Raw genomic sequence first — 22,054 nt, 5'->3', positions numbered from 1 at the left:
TTTCTTTTTTTAATGTTTTAATGTTTATTTATTACTGAGAGACTGGGAGACAGACACAGAGCATGAGCAGGGGAGGGGTAGAGAGAGGGGGAGACATAGAATCCGAAGCAGTCTCCAGGCTCTGAGCTGTCAGCACAGAGCCTGACGTGGGGCTCGAACTCACAAACTGCAGGATCATGACCTGAGCCGAAGTCGGTCGCTTACCCGACTGAGCCACCCAGGCATCCCAGAAGGAGACATTTCTTAATATTAGGACAAGAAATCATTTAAAAATACCAAGCACCTTTTATAAAAAGGGCTTATGAACACTTATAATCATTAAAAGATCTGTTGCATGAAAGCCTGAGAAATTAAAGAAATTATGATTGTGTCCCCTCTTTAGTAATCATTATCAATATTTTTAGTTTGACCTTTGTTTTATGTCAAGAGCCACAGAGGCTGTTGAGTAACACTCAAGTCATCATTCCAAAAGGAAACCAGAACTTCCTTAGTGGGAGCTATTGTGTCACCTTCTAATCAGTATTACGATAACTCATCTGAGGAAGTCTTGCTGTGCACAAGTATTCAGTGAGAGATTACTGAGGTTAGAAAATACATGAGGTTGATTATGACTGTTGCAGAGTTTCAGCGGTTTTGCTTTTGAGATTTTGAGGTATATCATGGTGCTGGTATTGCTAGGAATGCTGTCCGTAAGTTGTTTATTTAATGTATGATTTTGATTAGTTTTCTAAATTTTTTATATTTCCTTCAATCAAGTCTTCAGAGTTGTTCTCAGGGAAACATAGATGTGACTTTTAACAAATAATGAAGAGATAGTGTTAACTGGTGACCAATGGTGACTTCACTTACCATGGTGAGCACTGAGTCATGTACAGGATTGTCGAATCACTGTGTGGTCCACCTGAAACTAATATTGTATCCCGGCTGTACTTCAGTACTAAAAATTAAAAAATAATGAAGAAAGTATTTGCTTAGTAGGAATCCCCTTCATAAGGAAAACTTTACATTACAGGAGGGATTCTTGCACTTCAGAGAAGAACAATGTTTTAATTTTAAGACTCCCCTGACCTCCATAAATATACACTTTGTGTATCCATCCCTGTGGGTCTACAAAATGTTTTGCACACACGACTCAGTAAATGTTTGCCCAGGTACCTTGATCCGGTCTAACTAGGAACTGAACCTGAAATCCTCTCCTCGCGCGTGTGCACACACACCCTGGCTGAACAGCTGGGGTAACTGTTAGGATTGGGTTCAACTGTCCGTAATAGAGACATCCAAAATAATAGTGTCCAAAAGGTCAAAATTTGTTCCTCACATAAAATATGTCTAGACGTAGCAATCCAGGGCTGCTACAGCGACTCTGTGAAGTCCTTCAGGACGTCCGCTCCTTCTCCTTCTTTGCCTCATCAGCCTGGAAAGCGGCCCTTCTCTTCATGGACTAACATGGTGATTAGAGTGCAGCCATTACGTTTATTTTTCCACAGTAGAAACAAACCGATAGGAGAAAGGCCAGAGAGCACAAACTATCACGTTCTTCTTTTTTCTTAACATCTTCATTTCCGTCCTCAAGGTCCTAATCAGAATGCATTGTCTCCTCTTCTCCACATTGCCCTGTTATCTGGCATCGCATCTTTATTTTTCTTTCCATGTAAATTCAGTGTGCTCCTTTTTAAATATTAGTTTGGCACCTTTCTCTCTTGTCCCACTTCCCCAGCTCTGGTCTGTACACAGATCTCAAGTGGTTCCTGTCTACTTTCTGGTTGATGAGCTCTTGTATTTAGTGAGGTCTTGGTAACAAAGATCTACTGTATATCTTGACCCAAAGTAAGTTTTTTTGGTTTACTGTTGGCTAAACTTCTACGGCGATTTTCTAAGGAAATTAATGGACTTTGTAAAAAAATTGAGACTTATTTTAAATTTTATTTAATTCAGAGAATTTATTTGCAAGTTTTGAAATGCAAGAATCTTTAAAAAGAAAAGAAATATACTTTGCTAATAGTGATAAAACACTTAGCAATCATTTTATTTATTTTATTTACGTTTTTGAGAGAAAAAGAGTGTGTGAGTGGGGGAGAGGGGCAGAGGAAGAGAGACAGAGAGTCTTAAGCAGGCTTCATGCTAAGCTTGGAGCCCAATGCGGGCCTCGAACTCATGGTTGTGAAATCATGACCTGAGCTAAAATCAAGAATCTGATGCTTAACCCATTGAGCCACCCAGGTGCCTCGTTAGTAATCATTTTAAATCCAGAATCCTTTCAGGTCTGTTTTTGCATAGTACCTTTTTATTCTTAAGCTATCACTTTGAATGAAAGGAAATCGACATTGGATATGTTCAACTCACCTTTGATTTCACAACTAGGTGTCAGTATTAACATACCTGATTCGGTGTCTCAGGTGTGATTATACTGAGCTCATTCAAATAATTACTCACCCATATAAGGTACAGGTCAGAAAATAAATGATAAAGAAAACAAAGAAAAATTAAGCTACTTTTCTTATTTCCAAGTGGACTGGTTAATTTTATATTTACATTTTTAAAAACAGAATTTCCCCCCCACCTTAGTAACTATGCACAATTAAACTTTCTGATTTATTTGGTTAGGAAAGGCAGGTAGAGCGTGAACTTGTGCCTTTTCACTACTACCAACCACAGGTTTTTCCTACAACTTCTCCAGAAAGAATGATCAGAAAAAGAAGGAAAATTATTGCTATTCACATAGGGTGTGTGTGTGTGTGTGTGTGTGTGTGTGTGTGAGAGAGAGAGAGAGAGAGAGAGAGAGAAAGAGAGAGAGAGAGAGAGAGAGAGAGAGAGATTCTTGCCTACTTGAGACATATTTGAGAGCAGGACTTATGCATGTATTGTCAGTGACATTTCTTACATTTCCCAAGAAATCTCTCCTGGCATAACTAAATCTACCTTTTTCAATTCAGTCCTCATGTAAATAGTACGATACCTCTTGTCTTTCCTGGTACATCTGATCTGACAATATTTTCACAGCATTTATACTGCATTTCTCTATCTAGAGTGTCTCACCTTTTATACCCATGTTTCCTGTTGACACGTACACAGTCCAGTGTAATAACTGAAATATCATGAATAAAATCCAGGTAAAGCAATAGACCAAAGTGCTGAAAACACATCCCATGCTCCATCCCACTAGAAGATCCTGATGGGTTCCCTTTCCCCAATTCCCTTTTCAAGAATCCCTGCTCCTGCATGATTTAAGTAATAGATCTAGCTCACTTGTACAAAACTCACTAAGTGAATTATATTCACTTAGATACTGTTAGTTAAACATTTTCAAAATATGTGTATGTGGCTTGACAAAGATTTTTGGATTTTTCAAGAGTATAGTAGAAAATATTAGTCAACTTGTCTTTGGATCTCAAGTCCAGATTTTGACAGAATTGACAGGTTTGCTTTTTTAAATTGTTATTTATAAGTCTAAATGTTTCCTTAGAAACATGTCCATACCCCAGAACAATTCTGTTTTGAAAAAGCAAGTTGAATTACTGTCAGCAATATCTTGGTACATCCATTTCTCATCATGGAAGTAACTTTTTAGGTCATGCAGTGGATCCTAATTTTACAACAATCCACAGTAGTGTGTAAACAGTGCATTTGCTTATTGACTTTTAAAAGCTCGTTTTCTGAGAATTTTCGGTTCATCAGTTCTTAGATAGCCACATAAAACATTTATTTGGCAGTTACTTTTTGTAAGTTTTTATGTCTTTCGGGCACATGATGCAAGAACATAAAATTAATTATTGATTGTGGTACAGATTCAGCACATCACTGTAGATTGTCATTCAGCCTGAAAAAAGAGAAAAGTCATATTAATCAACTCCAGGCAATCCCAGTTTGCTGCATATATTGTGGAAATGCAAGCAGGCTACATCATGCTCATAAGATATCTTATTCAGCAGAACAGTAAAATAGTTCAATAAAGTTGATTTAATTCTGAGTTCTCTTACAGTGCTTAGTAGTAACTTAGTTCTTGACCTGAATTATAACAGGTCTGTGATTTTGCAAAATGATCCTTATATACTAATTTTCTTGTTTGTTTAAAAGCCTTCTTGATTTGTGTTTCAAGATTTCTCGGATGCCCTTGACAAAGATATTATGTCCAACTTTATATCAAGGCAAGGGACTAGTTACTGCTTTTAAACTCGGTTGGAGTCAGCTATATGATATTACTCACCGGACCTCAGAGTTTCCAGTGATATATACCTAGGAGATAGCTGGTCCTGGCCGAGTGTTTTCAGCAAATATGTACTTAAAGACATTTACGCCCTTGTTTTGTGTCTGGCATCTTCACTTTTAGGCCTCAGTGAATGGCTGTGATTATTTTCTGAGTGTGTGTAAGCCTTCCTCTTTACTCCATCTTCTGTGATCCGGGTTTTATTTCTGGTGCCTGCTGCATGAGCCCTAGCTTCTCACCACTAAATTTTCTTTTCATTTTTTGATATTTGGTCTACCTGTGCTAACTATTAACAGAAATGGTTATTAAAGAAATAGCTATTTGGAGGTATTATGCAATTTTGTACTATTTTTTCTTATGGTATTCCTCAGAAGTCTCAAATACTATTATTTTTAAAACTTCACATTTTCTCCTGATTTAGGTCAGTATATATACATGATTAGTTTTGTATGTGTTTGAGTAAAGAGTGCAAGGGGGTGGTAATTGCAAAATCTAACAGCAGCTATGTGTGTTTACATAGCCTCATTGTTGACTGCCAGTGAAGGGCTATAGCAGAACTCTGAATCTGATACCATTCTGAAAATTATTATTATTATTTTTTTAGCAGCAAGATAGAAGGGCAGTGAAGGCATGCCCTTGGAATTAATTCCCTTGCTCTTCTTACATTCTGTCCTAGGCTGTCAAGATTTTTTTTTCTTTTTTTTTTTTTTTTTTAGTCTATGTGTTTTATACATTTGGACACCACTTAGCTGTTGATTTCATTTCAAAACTTGCCTATCCTTAAACAGGTGAATTTTTTTGGAATGTAAATTATATCTCAATAATATTATTGTTAAAGAAATCCCCCAAATTTAACTAAAAGCATTTGTAGTGATATTGGGAAGCAGCTTTATATTAACATTAGAAGGTGAAGAGCAAATGGTAGTTAATTTATTTATATAAACTTCCACGTGATACAGTTTTTAAGAATATACTTAACTATCCTATTTTTGGTTTGTTTGAACTTACGAGAACTTTCTATTTAACTTGTAAGTGTGTATCTTAATGGAGTGAGGAAGGCAAAGGTCAGAAATACTGACTAACACATTTAATTCTCATTTTTAGCTTCAGAATGCTGTTTAGAGTAATGAGCCAGAAGTATGCACGTCTTTCACTTCGTGCCCGACTCCCGCAGCCTGGTCAGCCACGGAAATCTGAGCTCTGGCTAGTGAGGAAACGTGCTGCACAATTCTGCTACTTTGACTTCTCTGTAAAGTGAACACGTTGATACTGAGGACTTTGCATTTTAAGATATTCCATTTATCATTACAGAAAGCTGTATTCCTGCACAAGTGGTGGCTGCCATTGACGTAAACACTGTCGCTAATGAAGTGTACGCGTACAATTTTCCTCACACTCAGTTACTGGCCAAGACAATTGAAGTGAGTAATGATGCTTATTGCTTTGATGAGTAGATGGCGAGGAAAACGTGATTGAAAACCACTGTATGATACTGATTGATGGTGTGTTAATTGGAGAATAAGTTATATATGAATGAGAAGTTTAGGAGAAGGGCATCGACATTTTCTGTTCTGTCTGAAGATGGCATGCTCTATTTTGCCTTTATTTTTTTTTAATTTTCAGTTTAAGAGAGTGAGAGTGAGAGAGTTCAGTATTTTGGTTTCTGAGACAAGGGAATGAAATGTAAGAATATGTTTGACTCCTAAATTCATGGTTCTCTAATAGCATTAAACTTTGATTAATTCTTTACTTTCAAGCAATAGTCACATACTATAATATGTATGTGTATATATATATAGAGAGAGAGACAGAGACAGAGAGAGGCAGTCATTGGCTATTACTTATTGAATGCTTTTTATTTTAGCAAGCCTGTCAAAATTAAAGGTTAAAAGTACACGTGATGAACTCAGCAGAGGTATTTAACGCTATTTTTAAATAGTGTTAGTAAATAATAGTTATTTTTAAAATAATATGAAATTGTTTTTTTCTCTCATTTTCTTGTTGTGACGACTTTTACAATGAATTTCTCATGAAGCCATAATTTATACACAATAAACTGCACTTGTTTAAGGTGTGTAGTTTGAGTTTTGACCAGTACATACAAGTGCGTAACCACCGCAATCAGGACTTAGAACGCCCATCCCCTACAGTGTTCTTTGGTGCCCCAACCCCGGGCAACTACTGATCTTTCTGTCATTACGGATTAAAATTTCCATTTCTAATACATCACAAATAAAATCATGAGGGTGAGTTTTTTTTGGGTGTAACTTTTCTGTGTAACATAATGTTTTTTGAATTCACCCATGTTGTTGTGCATATTGGTAGTCTGCTCTTTGTTATTGCTGAGTCATATTCTGTACAGTGGAATATTTTACACTACAGTGTATGTATCCATTCACATGATGTTAGACATCTAGGTTGTTTCCAGTTTTCGACCATTACAAAAAAGTTGCTATGAACATTCATGTACAAGTTTTTGTGTGAACCTTTGTTTTCATTTCTTGTAGACGAATACCCAGAACTGGAATTTCTGGGTCATATAGTAGGTTTCTTTAATTTTATGAGAAAATGCTAACTGCTTTCTCTAGTGCTTATACCATCTTATGGTCTCATAACCACGTACATGTTTCAGTTGTTTCACATCCTTACAGCACTTGATATTGTCATTTTTTAATGTTTATTTATTTTTGAGAGAGAGACACACAGATAGAGTGGGGGAGGGGCAGAGAGAGAGGGAGACACAGCATCTGAAACAGGCTCCAGGCTCTGAGCTGTCAGCACAGAGCCCGATGCGGGGCTCGAACTCAAACCACGAGATCATGGTCAGAGCCTAAGTTGGACACTTAACAGACTGTGCCACCAAAGACTCCCTGATATTGTCAATTTTTAAAATTGTAGCCATTCTAGTGAGCATAGAGAGGTATTGTGATTCTTTCGTGTGTGCTGATTCCAATTTGCATTTCCCTGCTGGCTAATAATGTTGAGCATCGTTTCATGTACTTCTCGGCTATTTCTGTGTTTTCTTCGGTGATGAAATTTCTTGCCCAATTTTTATTACTTGGTGTGTTTGTAATATCATCATTTAGTTGAAAGGCTTATTAAGTTTTCTGGATTCAAGTTGTTTGTCAGAATATATATAACAAAGATTTCCTCCAGTTCTGTAACTTGTCTTTTCATTTCCTTAACTGTGTTCATCAAATTGCATGTGTTATTTATCTCTTTTTTGTTTTTGGGTCACATTTTTATGTGTTCTAAAAAAAAATCTTTGTTTACCCTATTTTTCCCTCTTCTAGAAATTTTATGGTTTTGGCTTTTCTATTTAGATTTCTGACTCATTTAGAGTTACTTTTTGTGTGCAATTTGAAGTAGCAGTCATTTATTTTTTTCCAAGTGCATAAAACATTGTCCTGGCACCATTTCTGAAATGATTATCCTTTCCTCAATTTCCTTGACACCTTTATTAAAAAACTAAGTCATAAATGTGTAAGTCTATTTCCAGACTCTCTTCAGTAGTATCTGTATGTTTTTCCTTACACCAATAGCACACTCTTGTGATTATTATAGCTTTATAATATGTATTGAATTCAGGTAGTGTAAATTCTCGAATCTCTGTTTTTCTTTTTCAACATTATTTTGGTTACACTGTCATTTACATTTGTGTGTAAGTTTCAGAATCACCCTGCCAATTTCTATGAGTAAAAAAAAAAAAAAAAAGACATTTTTATTGGAATTGCACTGATTGGTTTTGGAAGAACTGATATCTTAATAAAATTGAGTCTTTCAGTCCATGAATATGGTATCTCTCTTCATTTATTTAGATGTTCTTTAATTTATATCAGCAATATTTTATACTATTTAGTGTACAAGTCTTACACACATTTTAGTTAATTAATCCCTAAATACCTATGGATTTTGATGCTATTGTAAGTGGTGCTTGTTAAAAAATATATTTTTAATTGTTTATTGCTAGCATATAAGAATACACATAGTTGTGTTTCTTGACCTTCACCTTGTATCTTGTGACTTTGTTATATAATTTATTCTGATAGCTTTGATTTTTTAGGATTTTTCCACATACACACAAATACTATCTGAGAATAAAGAGTTTTGCTTTCCCCTCCAATCAGTGTTACTTTTTTCTTATTTTATTGTATAGGATCTTCTGTACAGTATTGATTAAATAGGATTGCCTTGGGTATCCTTGCCTTCTTCTAGATTCTAGGGGCAGAACCTTCAGTCATTCACCATTTAGTATGATGTTAGTTGTAGATTTTTATAGATGCATTTTATTAAGTTTCTTTTTATTACATTTTCTGAGAATTTTTATGAGGAATGGATTTTTAGTTTTTCAAATGCTATCTTTCTTGTATCTTTTGGCATGATTATAGCATTCTCCCCTTTTATTCTGGTAATACAGTGATTATATCAGTAACTTTTTTTGAATATTAACTCAGTATTGCATTCCTGGGATAAATCCTACCTGGTCATGATCTACTATCTTTTTTATGTAATAAAAATTTGTTTGTTTTCAATTTGTTAATATTTTGTTAGATATTTTTACATTCTCCTCAGCTTTTTAGTATGGTTTTGGTATTAGGGTCATATTAGCCTTATACTTTTTGGAAGAGTTTGAAAAACAAGTATTAGTTCCTCTATAAATGTTTGATAGAATTTAGTTAATGGAGCTATGTGGGCCTAGAGTTTTCTTTGTGGGAAGATTTTAAACTATGAATTTAATTTCTTTAATTGTTACAATACCAGTAAAGCTTTCTATTTATTTTTTTGTTTAGTTTTAGAAATTTGTGATCTTTGAAGAAATTATCTATTTTATCTAATTTGTCAAATGTATTGGCTTGACATTTTTCATATTTCCTTATATCCTTTTTCTACATGTGAACTCTATAGTGATGTACCGTATGTCATTCCTAATGTTAGTTATTTGTATCTTTTCTTTTTTTTTTTTTCCTCTGCTAATGAAGCTGGAGGTTTACCAATTTTACTGGTCTTTTTAAGTAACCAGCTGTGTATGCAATTGATTTTATCTATTATTCATTTGTTTACTATTTCACTAATTTCTGTTTATCTTTATTATTTCTTTCTACTTACTTTGCATTGAAATTTTTAATACTTCTTACAGTGGGACTTAGATGATTGACTTGAGATTGTTTTCCTTTTTTTGTATAAACATTTAGTGTAAATTTTCCTAAGTTTTGACTACATTTCACAAATTGTCATATGTTGTGTGTTCATTTTCATACAGTTCAAAATATTTTCCAATTTGCCTTCTGATTTCTTCTTTGGCCCCTGCATTATGTATAAGTATGGGTTTAACTTTCCAGATATTCATGATATTTCCAGATAGCTTTCTGTTATTGATTTCTCATTTCTGTTTTATTTTGGTCATACTGTGTATGATTTCAGTTATTTTAAATTTGTTGTGACTTTGTTATAGGCCAGAATTCATTTTGTCTAGTGAATGCTCTATCTATATGCTATTGAAAAGAATGTATTATTTTCTTTTCTTTTTTTTTTTTTTTAACTTTTTTTTTTTAGTGTATTTATTTTGAGAGAGACAGAGAGCACAGCAGGGGAGGGGCAGAGAGAACGATAGACAGAATCCTAAGCAAGCTCTGCGATGTAAACACAGAGCCTCATGTGGGGCTTGAACTCACAAACCTTGAGATCATGACCCGAGCCAAGATCAAGAGTCAGGCACTTAACTGACTGAGCCACCCAGGTGCCCCAAGAATGTATTCTTTTCTTGTTGGGTGGAATACTCAGTAAATGTCAGGTCAAGTTGGTTGTTAGTGTTCAATTTTTCTATATTATTACTGATTTTTTCTATCAGGTGCTGAGAAAGGGGTGTTGTAATCTCCAGTTACAGTCATAAATGTGTCTCTTTTTTCGGTGTTGTCGTTTTTTGCTTCATTTTATCTTGAAGCTCTGTTATTAAGTGTACATACTTTATAATTTTTTTTGTGATTGACCCCTTTAGCATCATGAAATGTTCCTTTTTAACCCTAGGAAGTATTTCTTGTTCTGAAGTCTACTTTTCCTGATATTAATACAGGCACTTCTGCTTTCTTATGATTAATGTTTGCATGTTTATCTTTTTCCATCCTTTAAATTTTATCCTACTTATGTTTTTGTATTTAAATTAGATTTGCTGTAGACAGTGTATAGCTGGGTCTTGCCTTTTTATTCAGTCTGGCAACCTCTACCTTTTAATTGGAATACATTTACATTTAATTTTGTTATTAATATTATTTTAATTCTACCACCTTGTTATTTGTTTTCTATTTTTCCGTCTGTTTCTCCACTAATGGCTATTAGGTATATCTTACTATTTGTATCTGTCTTATTTTCTTAGTGGCTACTCTAGGGTTTACAGTATGCATCTTTAACTTATGGAAGCCCACCTTCAAATAACATATAGCACTTCATAAATTAATTCAACAGTATATACATCCATTTTACTCTCCAGAATATTTTGCTATTATTGTCATACATTTTACTCCTATGTTTATTAAAACCTCAAATATATTGCTAGTGTTTTTGGATTAAGTAGTCAAATATTTATTAAAAGTTTAAAAAGACCTGGAATGTTTCATATTTATTTACATATCATCTGCTATTTTTAACACTCTTCATTTTTTTTTAAATCAAAGTTTGCATGTGGTATAATTTCCTTCTTCCTGAAAAACCTTTAGCATTTCCTGTCATGAACATTTGGCAGGTGACAAATTTCTCAGTTTTTTGTGAGTGCAGAAGTATTTTATTTTGTCTTTGTTGTAAAATAGAATTTTCACTGAATCCTTGGTTGCATTCATTTTTGAAAGATGTTTTCATAAGTTCATATTTTCTATGAATTAAAAGTTTTCCAGCACTTTCCATTTTTACCTGGTTTGCTTAATTTCTGATTTAGAAGTCTAATAATTCTTATTTTCATTTCTCTTAATATATTATATCTTTCTCTGGCTACAATTAACATTTTGTCCTTATCACTTGTTTTCAGAAATGTTATTTGATATGTTTTTGTATGTTTTTCTTTATTCATTCTGCTTGGGCCTTGTGCTTTTCTTGTTTATAGTTTTCATCAAATTTGGGAAGGTTTTGGCCATTATTCAAATATTTTCTCTGTTCCCTATTTTCACTTTACCTCAAATTATGCGTATATTAGATCCCTTCATATTGTCCTGCTGGTCACTGAAGGTATTCATTTTTACTCTCCTTTTCTCTATATGCTTCATTTGGAAACATGCTATATTGTTATATCTTCAAGTTATTATTTTTTTTTCAGTGCGTAACTTTTTGTTTCAATTTTTTTTCATTTTTAGAAGTTTCAGTTAACTTTTTTCATGTATTCAATTTGTCTCCATGTTTTTGTTTTCTTTAGGCCTTTGAAAAAATTGATGGTATTTATGACTGTTAAAACCTTTGCTAATTCCATCATCTCTCTCATTGCTGGGTTTCTTTCTGTTGATGAATTTCCTCACCCCCACCTCTTTTTTAAAAAAATTTTTTTTTCAACGTTTATTTATTTTTGGGACAGAGAGAGACAGAGCATGAACGGGGGAGGGGCAGAGAGAGAGGGAGACACAGAATCGGAAACAGGCTCCAGGCTCTGAGCCATCAGCCCAGAGCCCGACGTGGGGCTCGAACTCACGGACCGCGAGAAGTCAGATGCTTAACTGACTGAGCCACCCAGGCGCCCCTTCTCACCCCCACCTCTTGCCCCTCACCCCCTTCCCGCTTATGGGTCACATTATCTTGTTTCTTAGCATTCTCGTAATTTTTTATTAGGAACCTGGCATTGTAGCCAGTTTGTTATAACCCTTTAAGGAATATTGGATTTTGTTCTCACAGGCAGTTAATTGCAGATCAGCTTAATTCTCTCAGGGTATGTTTTTAAGCATTTTTTTAAAGTGGGTCTTGAATAGCTTTTACTGTGAGGATAGTCTCATCCCACTACTAAGATATGACCTTTCTTAGATCTCTACTAAATACCTCATGGATACAGAAAAAGATGCTCAACATCACTAATCCTCAGGGAAATGCAAATCAAAACCACAATGAGGTATCACCTCACAGCTGTTAGAGTGGTTAGTATGAAAAAGACAAGAAATAGTAATAAGCGTTGGCAAGGATGTGGAGAAAAATGAACCCTCATTGAATCACCGTGTTGTATGCCTGAAACTAATATAATATCATATGCCAACTACACTCCGATAATAATAATAATAATAAAATAGCCCACGTACTCAACTAGGTCTTCCTACTCTGGGTGTCCTAGTTTTTAGGCTTACAGCTCCCCAGTAATTGTGCTTTTCCCAGCAGTAGTTCTTTGCCCTCCCTCATGGCATGTCCCCTGATGCACTCATAGATTGATAATATCCAACCAGACACTCAAAGTGAATGCCATGCAGATTTCTGCCTCTCTTTCCCTGTGTAGCTTCCTGCTTTCTAGCACTCTGCCCTGTTTTAGTGCTAATTATACTTCACTTCTACTTTTAATAGATGATAATAAGTCATATTATTTGCTTATGATCTAAGAAGGCTAGGAAAAGGGAAGAATGGAGGTAGGTACCTCCAGCTCACTGTCTGTAAGCTCTGCAAGTCTGTCTGTAAGAAAAAAGCTTGCCTTCCTATGGCTTTCAGTTTCTTCTTTGGTATTCCTTATATCCCTGGTCTGATGTGGAGAGAGTGTTATCATGTCTAGGTCAAATATATAGGAGCTATGCTGAGAGTCATGTTTCAAAAGGGAGTAGAAATTGAATGGAAAACTTAGGAGTGATGAGAGGCTCTAGGGATTTTCAGTTTTATAAAACAACATATATTGATCATTTGAGCATTTAATACATGCAGGGTATTGAGCCCTTGGACAGAGCACAGATCTGAAGAAGCTATAGTCTTTGCCTTCAAGAATTTATCGATCAGTACAGAACTTGAACTTGTAAATGGTTTTCTTTGGGATTTCTGATCAAATGTGGCATTGAGAAGATACTTCTATTACATAACTCTATTCCTTTTCCTGATAGAAAGAAGAAAAGAAGGGGAAAAAGGGAATGAAAAACCATTATTAGTGAATGAAGGGATTAGACATAAGCTAAAACAAGAAAGAAAACTATGAAGAATAGTGTCCAGTGTCACGGAAATGAGACGGAACTGATTGAAGATGGCACAGCTGCAGGCAAACCTTTGCATGTCTTGTGCAGAATCAAGACGGAAAGAATGGCAAGGAAGAGGACCAAATGCACCAGCAATTGTTTGTTCTCAGTCAGGAGAGGAGACATTTGAAAAACCCAGATCGCTGGCGGAAAGTGCCGTGGTAACCGTGGCCGACTTCTTGCTGGCCCTGAATGCGAGATCGTGGACTCTGGACAGAGGCAAGCCCTTAGGGTAGAGGCCACTGCAGGTCCTTCCTGGGAGCGGTGTGGCAGCCATGTATCTGTTTCACCTTATTTCCCAGCAGACTCCTCCATTCACGTGGCCTGCGTCAAAAAATGAATAATAGGGGCACCTGTGTGGCTCAGTCAGTTGAGCATCCACCTCTTGCTTTCAGCTCAGGTCATGATCTCATAGTCCTGAGTCAAGCCCCGCCTAGGGCTCTGTGCGGAGTGTGGAGCCTGCTTAAGGTTCTCTCTTAAGGCTCTCTGCCCCTCCCCCTTCCACAAAAAAAAAAAAATAGACAGGAACCTATTTGAGGCTATATTAATATAGTAATTTTAAAATAAGGTAAGAAATGTAAACAAAAAGCAGAATATACAAAAGAAAATTATATTAAGAAGCAGAAGGAAATTTCAAACATACATGCCTCTATGAGCTTTAAGCATTAAATAACACATCTTCAAAACAAGAACTTGGGGCGCCTGGGTGGCACAGTCACTTAAGCAACCGAGTCTTGATTTTGGTTAAGCTCATGATCTCACACTGGTGGGATCAAGCCTTTACACTGTCAGTGCAGAGCCTGCTTGGGATTCTCTCTCTCCCTCTCTGCTCTTCCCCTGCTCACACGTGCACTCTTTCTCTCAAAATAAATAATAAACTTGAAAAAAAAAAAACCCTAAGAATTCAATCAGATGTATACAACAGTTCAAAAAGCAGTAAGACAATAATTGGGGCTGGAAAAGTTACCAGTAGTCTGGGAAAAAAAGAGGAGAAAAATAAAACCATTATAAAAATGAAAGTCATGTCAGAGTAGCAAAAAATAAAGTGTACAGGGCTGCAACCAGAATTGTGCAGGAGAGAGCTTGAGAAAAATAAAGCAAATTAAAACGGAAAAGAAATACAGATCACAATTTGCAGAAGGAATGGTAACTGCTGAAGACAAAAGTGATCTAAGATAAAAGTAATTAGAACCGGGACGCCTGGGTGGCTCAGTCGGTTAAGCGGCCAACTTCAGCTGAGGTCATGATTTCGCGGTCCGTGAGTTCGAGCCCCGCGTCGGGCTCTGTGCTGACAGCTCAGAGCCTGGACTTGTCGTGTTTCAGATTGTGTCTCCCTCTCTCTGAACCTCCCCCGTTCATGCTCTGTCTCTCTCTGTCTCAAAAATAAATAAACGTTAAAAAAAAAAAGTAATTAGAACCTCTGGAGAAGACAATAAGACAAATGGGAAAAAAATATTAACAGAAACAGAGGGGTAAATTCCCCAAATAAAACCTACGGCAATTCATGAGCCATAGTATCTGTGAGCCCTTATTGAGAAAATGACTCACTTAATCTAAGCAAGAGATGAATCCAAGTAGAGAACCCAGGAATAAAGCTACCGTGTTGGGAAAGACATTAGGGTTAGAAAACAGATGTGTAAAACTGTGTGAATCTTTGCGCTGTAGAGATAATAATGTGATTGAAGTAGGACAGTGAGACTCAAAAAATATGTCTATTTGAAAGATAAATGAAGGTGTGGATTTTTAGGACATTATTTGATGTTACTGTTAGGAGCTTAGCTGGGCTGGGAAAGACAGCTGAGCTCTCAGGGGTCAGAGTAGTTTTTATTCAAACAGCAAGGCGAAAATGAAAGAGTAAAGCCTTTTTCACTTACTGGGGTGGTATAAGCAATTCTGTGCAATAAGAGGAACCGCCAGGGCCCCCTGCTGCATTTCCCCCATGCGACAGCGTACGGAGGGAGAGCCGGGGGTGTCAGCACAGATGTGGGGGTCAGCTCACTGTCCAGGGAGCCCCGGCCTTGGGGAAATTGTAAGAGGGGAGGGCTAGGAATGCCAAGTGCTGAGTACCATTCAGAGTGGGGAGAAGCGTCTTCAAGGTTTCCACCACCGTCTCCGGGAAGGAGGCCTTGACAGAGCTGCTTGAAGAGACCCAGACATGCAAATCTGTGAAGAACGTGCTGGCCAGGGCGCCTGCATCCTCGACTGTGACAGCTCGCAGAGCCTGCGACGTGCTGGCTGTGTTCGGAGTCTGGAGTGGGAAGGGCGGCCTTTGTAACTGCCCACAGTCAGGCCCAAAAAATCACAGGGAGGTTTAGAAGCAGGAGCAGGACTCTTCGGTTATCAAGACAGCTAGTAATAAAACTGCAGGCTAATGTATCTAGGTAGAAAATGAGGAATTAGTAGTCAGTACTGTATAAACTTCACATGAGCAGAAACCTTGTCTGGTTTGTTCCTTGTTGCAGACTCAGCACAGTGCCTGGCAGAGGGTAGATCCTCTGAAATATTGGTGGATTACTTTCTGAACATTGTTGAATGAGCAACATATTGGGTTAAAAACGAGGACAAATACCAGGCAAATGGAAACAAAGGCTAACAGTTTCAGAACTGGTATTAGAATGGATTCCAAGGCCAGAGCATTTAAGAGTCATAGAAAGTTACTTTATAATGATGATTAGGACGGTCCTCAAGAAGGATTGTCATATTTATGCACAAAATAACATGAGAGTTCACAGAACAGGAAATGGTAGGAAATATCCACTCAGTTTTTATTGGATACCTACCATATGCCACAATACAGGAAAATCATTGTCTTATGAATATAAACACAGTAATTCTAAGTAAAATATGACAGAAGCACATTAAAAGAATAATGTAGCATAACCAAAATGGATTTTGTTTTGGAGAATATAATAGTTTAGTACTTAGGAATTCTATTAATACTATTCAACATGTTAATAATGGGAAACAGCAAAACTATGTATTATAAAATAGTTGACCAAATGCAGGGTTTTCTGCATTTGGGTTTTTAATCTCCCTTAATAAAATTAGGACATATGTGTACTACTACAGACACGTATGTTATTTAGTGGCTTTACGTGTGTGTGTGCACGTGTATATTTCTGTTTAAACACACACACACACACACACACACACACACACACACACACACACATATATCTCCAAGTCCAGTAACATGGTAAAACTTTAAAAGCATTCTCGCTAAAATGATGACTAAAACAAGGATGTCCACCATTGACATTGTTATTTAATATTGTTATAGATGTTAGGTAATATACTCACACAAGGGAAATAGCATATAACTATCAAGGAGGATTCTAAAGAATAATTGTATAGGCCTGGAAAACAGAAAACATACTGTGCTAAAAATACGATGAGGAACAATTAGCACATTTAATAAGGAGACTGGTTACAAAACATATGATAACCAGTAGCTTATATATGTAAACAAAGACCTGTGAGAAAATATAATAGAAGAAAGTTCCTATTTATAGTAGCAACAAGAAACTTATAAACACCGAGAAATAAACTTAAGAAATCTGCAGGACCCACATGGGAATAAAAGATTTGAAAAATGGAAGTATGACTGAATAGTGTACAAATTTCAGTTCTCTTTAGGTTAACTATAAATTTACTAAAAATAGTCAAAAGTTTTCTAACCTACCAAGTTATTCCTAAAATTTAAATGAAAGTTAAGTATAAGAATAGAGAGGAGACTTTCTGCAAAAAGAAGTAATAAAGTTAGTAGGGGAACTATTAAACTGCTCATCGTTGGGTGATAAGCAGTGTTACTGCACTGATTTGACCTAATGTTCTCTGAAAGCAAAGGTGTTTTCATAACTTTATGGCCCGGTTATAGCAAAAGAATAGATTTCCATCAGCTTTCAAACATAAGATTATTAAAGATAATTGTGTATCTCCATAACTACTTTCTTGAATTTTGACACATTTAATGACCTAGAATGCCACGTTAAATAAAGTTGTAAATGGCTTAATTGATTAATTATTTCTTGCATATTGCCCTATCATTTGATTTTTAAAAAATCACTATTTTGAAGAATACTTTAAAATTGTAAGTTTTTATGCCAAGCTGTATTGGAGGCAGTAACTCTGTTTACTTCCTTTAGATTTTAGACATAGGATGCTCCTGATGTAAAAGGTAGTTGTTTTCTTTTTACTTTAGTTTTAGGAATTTAGCTTTAATCCATCTGCTTTCAGTTACGAAATTAGTAAGTTGCTTATCACAATAGTCTTGTGCTCACAGGCTCTTTAACTTGAGTATGATGTGCTAATTGTACTGCATTGCCCCATGTGTTCTGACAGACTGGTCAGTGTATGATTTACAGACTGCTTTCCCTAGAACTCAAGAGTTTCAGAGGTGCTTTAGGAACTTTTCAATATTTAATTTTGACTTCATTTTACATATATACCTTAAACTACTTAAAACCCTGTGATTTAAAAATGACAGGCACATATATTTATGCTTTTCATACAGTAGAGACAACTGGTTCCCCAGGTTAATTCACTCTTTACAGAACTTGGAATATAGCTTGTCCTTTTCATGTACTTGAACTTCTTAGCAATGTGTCATATTTAGGAAGGTTGTGGTCCTAGGCTTGTTGCTTGTTTCTGGCCAAGCTTCATGAAGATTGGAAAGCCCATGACTTGTTTCTCTATACAGCAGACCCCCTTATCTATGGGGGATGCATTCCAGGACCCCAGTGGATGCCTGAAACCTCAGATAGTACCAAAGCCACTGTATATACCTTGTTTATTCTTATACATACATACATACATACATACATACCTATGATAAAGGTAATTTATAAATTAGGCACAGTAAGAGATTACAACAATAACTAATGATAGAACAGTTATAGCAATATGCTGTGATAAAAGGTGAATGTGGTCTCTCACCCTTCTTGTGATGACGTGAGATAACAAAATGCCTACATGATGAGATGAGGGGAGTGAATGATGCAGGCGTTGGGGCTGCAGGGTTAGGCTGTTATTGATCTGACCCTATGTCAGAAGGAGGACCTGATTGGAGTTGACTGAAACCGGAAAGTGAAATCAGTGAAAGTGAAATAAGGGAGGACTACTCTACCCTATTTATCTTCTGATATATAAAATAGAGTCAAAATAACACATTTTTCAACTACTTAGCCCAATAGGGATTATTTTGATTGATCCTATCTGTAAGATTTTAAAGTTTTGTTTTACTACACACAACTGTAAAACAATATAATAATTGTGAATACCTGAAAATGGGACGTTTTTTCATCTGGTGACATTTTAGCAGAGACATGCTTGGAAGGGATGGTGACTGGTCAGTCACATTTACTAAATAAAAAATATTATTAATACAGAGGTGTTGAACATTTTCCTGGACACTATGCTAAAGATTCATTAATTGTAAAATGAAGTTCTCCCTATTTGGCTCCAGAAACATAGCAGTGCTAGGCTTTAGGTATGACAGGGGTGTGAAACGCTTAGGATTCAGGGAGCATTCCAGCTCAGCTCTGGCCAGCCCTGAGACTTAGGGGAAGTCACTAAGCTTTTCCTAGCTTCGTGTTACTTCTCCAATTTCTTCATAAGATTGCTTTGGGCAGTTAGTTTAACTGAAGTTGATTTGAAAAGTGGTAAGTGTTTTATATATATATATGTGTGTGTGTATAAGTTTGTTTTATTTATACACACACACACACACACACACATATATAATAAAGTTTCAAGTGTTTTAAATAAAACTATTAAGCATTATAATTTCTGATATATTTAGTTGTAATTAGTTAGCATTTTTCCTTCTTCCCCATTTTATGCATGTTTTTATATATTTTCCCCACATGTTCATTCCTTAGGGCATTACACTAGAAGAGTTTGACAAATTGTCTTTCAATATGATTTTAATGAGCCCTCCCTGTCAGCCATTCACCAGGTATGTATGACAAATATTTCTCTGTTGAAGAAGAGTACTTTTGAGGGATTCATTAAATCAAATTATACCATAGTTTCAAGCATGGACACTTTGAAGACTGTCAGCTGCATTTTCATAATTTTGAAAATTGTCATAAATAGTGCCTTTTATCTACTCATTTATAATTCAGCATTAATCCAAAAGGAAATAGCAGTTACTACCAAATGAGCAAAGTAATTCAGTCAATAGAAGATACGCAGAGACTATATGGGACCTCTTTAATACTTACCTAAGATATGATATTTTTTTCTGACCCAAAGTACCTTACATTAAACTCATGAGCATTCAAGAGTATCTTTTTAACTGATTAATACAGTAAGTTTTCATAATAAATATTCAGTTCTTAAATAACTATAAAATTTAAAAGCTAATCAAGAATGGATTAGTAAATTTTACATTTCTCAATTCATATATACATTGAATTGTGACTTTTTATAGCTATGTTGAAATTCATTTTTTTATTGTATTTATTGGCTGTGTGTTTCAGGAAATTATATCTTAGATGAAATCTTGAGCAATCTATCTTTATTTAGATATTTTTAATTATTTTAAATAATAAGGATAATCCTCTGTCTTACATGGAGTTTGCCATTTAATTTAACATGCCTATGGGATAGGCATTACTATTATCATTTTATTGGTGAGAAACTGTGGCATAGAAAAGTTAAGTAACTTCTTGAAGGCCGTACAATTGGAAAATGTCAGAGCAAGGATTTATCAATTCTTTTATATATTTCTATTTAAATGTGTAAGATAATTTTAAGTGGGATATCACATATCATAAATATTCTAATTTAAATGAGTATTTTCAGGCTTAATGTCCAGCTAAGTTTTGCTTTATTTATTTTATTATCTATTTTTTAAAAGTTTATTTATTTTGAGAGAGAGAGAGTGCTGAAGGAGCAGAGCGGGGGGGGAGAGAATCCCAAGCAGGCTCTGCACCATCTGCATGGAGCCCGATGTGGGGCTCGAACTCACAAACCATGAGTTCGTGACCTGGGCCGAAATCAAGAGTTGGACGTTTAATGGACTGAGCCACTCTGGTACCCCGTAAGTTTTGCTTTAATAAACAACTCTCTAGGAAATTAATTCTCCAAGGATTTATTGTGTGCCTGGAAGCCAGATGTTGCTTTTGATGCCATAGTTCCCATCCTCAAGGAGCTTATAGTCTAAGGGAGATGACTGACAAAGAATTCTCTTATAAGGTGGTATAAGCTATATAATAAGTGAATGCTGGAAGTGCCATGAGAGCACAGAGGAGGAAATGGCTTGCTGCATACCAGGAGAAAGGATTTTGACAATTTTTTTTTTTGTCAGGAGACAGGAATTCTTTTAGAGGCAGTATCTGAACTGTATCTGAAAGCAGTTTGGGAATTTATCAGAGAAGGCAGAGGGCAATCCATGTAAAAATGCCTCCAAGCATATGCAGTCATAAGGCCTGTTTAACTTACAGTAAGTAGAGCTACAGAACAGAAAGCAGCCCCAGCACTGTGCAGCCTCCTACATTATTGCCCTGGGCCCCCTGTGTCTTCTGTACTACCACTCCCAACTGTAATAGCCCATCTCCAGCTGCCGATGGCAGCAGTAACCGATTCGGTAACACTGCCATCGTTGGAGCGCTGAGAGGAAAGGGCCACAGTGAGAAGAACCCAAAATTTCTGAGGCCTGTATTCAAGTCCACTGTAAGTGTCCCTCTGAGCCTCACATCCATGGATGGTTCTGGCCTTGCTGGAAGTCAGGAGGAAACTGACAAGTGACATCGAGCAACTCATCTAAGGCAATGGAGCTAATAAGTACCAAAGTCTTAAACCTGTTTCTGTTTCTACCACCTAAGCCCAATCCAAGTCTTCATCTGCGTGATTCTTGGTCATATTGAACCTTGCTTGTAATATCTAATTGCTAGTTCAAATACTGCCTGTTTCCATGACCTGTTCTGACCTAGTTAGTGTAACCAAGTTGCAACTCCTGCTTGTAGAATCAAGCATTCAGGTCTCTCCAATGTATATTGGACAAGATTGTCTTAGTCTTTCCTACTATGGTCTGCTTGGATGATTAGTTATCAATGCCATTCCTCTATGGTTGCCGCCCTACCCAACCAGCTCATTCATCTGAACTATTGTTGTCTCATCTGGGACAGAGCAAAAGGTGTCATCAGCCAGCGTGTGTGTGTGTGTGTGTGTGTGTGTGTGTGTGTGTGTGTGTTTCCTACACAGTGACTTTAACAGGTTGATTGATTTTAGTCTTTATTGGTTATTCTTTGTTTCATGTAAGTCATTTGGCATACTGTTTTATAAGAAGTGTATTTATTAGATTGGTAAGGCTTTTTTTTTTAATTAAGTGAATAAATGCATTTTGTTCCCTGTAGTAACAAACATGATCGTATTTTTTGTGAGGACCACCTAATTTTAGTTTTCTCAGTCTTTATGTTTTAAAAGTGACTTGGTATCTTTCTGTAAGTAAGATTCATGGTGAATTTTATCTGAACGTTCTTTATCCTTTAGAATTGGCCTGCAAGGTGATGTGACTGATCCAAGGACAAATAGCCTCTTACATATTCTAAATATTCTCCCAAGGTAAAAATTTAATTTTTTTTTTTTTTTACCAGCTTACCCTAACTTTAAAATTTTGGGTCTGGAAGAATGTGGCATTTGTCATTCTGTAGAGATTAGCAGCTTATCCATGCAGCTT

General features: G+C 36.1%; 1 protein-coding gene across 7 annotated transcripts in view; it reads left to right on the top strand.

Annotated features, from left to right (window-relative positions):
* TRDMT1 (tRNA aspartic acid methyltransferase 1) overlaps positions 1 to 22,054 on the top strand; it is a 77,875-nt gene that overhangs the window by 37,947 nt on the left and 17,874 nt on the right. For 5 of the 7 annotated variants that reach the window (XM_043564687.1, XM_043564686.1, XM_043564681.1 and 2 more), the window contains exons 2-4: positions 5,516 to 5,625; positions 19,251 to 19,327; positions 21,868 to 21,939. In XM_043564687.1, coding sequence (XP_043420622.1) covers positions 5,516 to 5,625; positions 19,251 to 19,327; positions 21,868 to 21,939 — 259 coding nt within the window. The remainder of the gene's footprint in view (positions 1 to 5,515; positions 5,626 to 19,250; positions 19,328 to 21,867; positions 21,940 to 22,054) is intronic. The other 2 variants (XM_043564684.1, XM_043564685.1) reach the window with 1 other exon arrangement.

The sequence above is a fragment of the Prionailurus bengalensis genome, chromosome B4 (genome assembly GCF_016509475.1).
Source record: "Prionailurus bengalensis isolate Pbe53 chromosome B4, Fcat_Pben_1.1_paternal_pri, whole genome shotgun sequence".
Taxonomy (NCBI): Eukaryota; Metazoa; Chordata; class Mammalia; order Carnivora; family Felidae; genus Prionailurus; species Prionailurus bengalensis.
The sequence above is the reverse complement of the archived record's forward strand: the minus strand, read 5'-3'. Positions and strand labels throughout refer to the sequence as shown.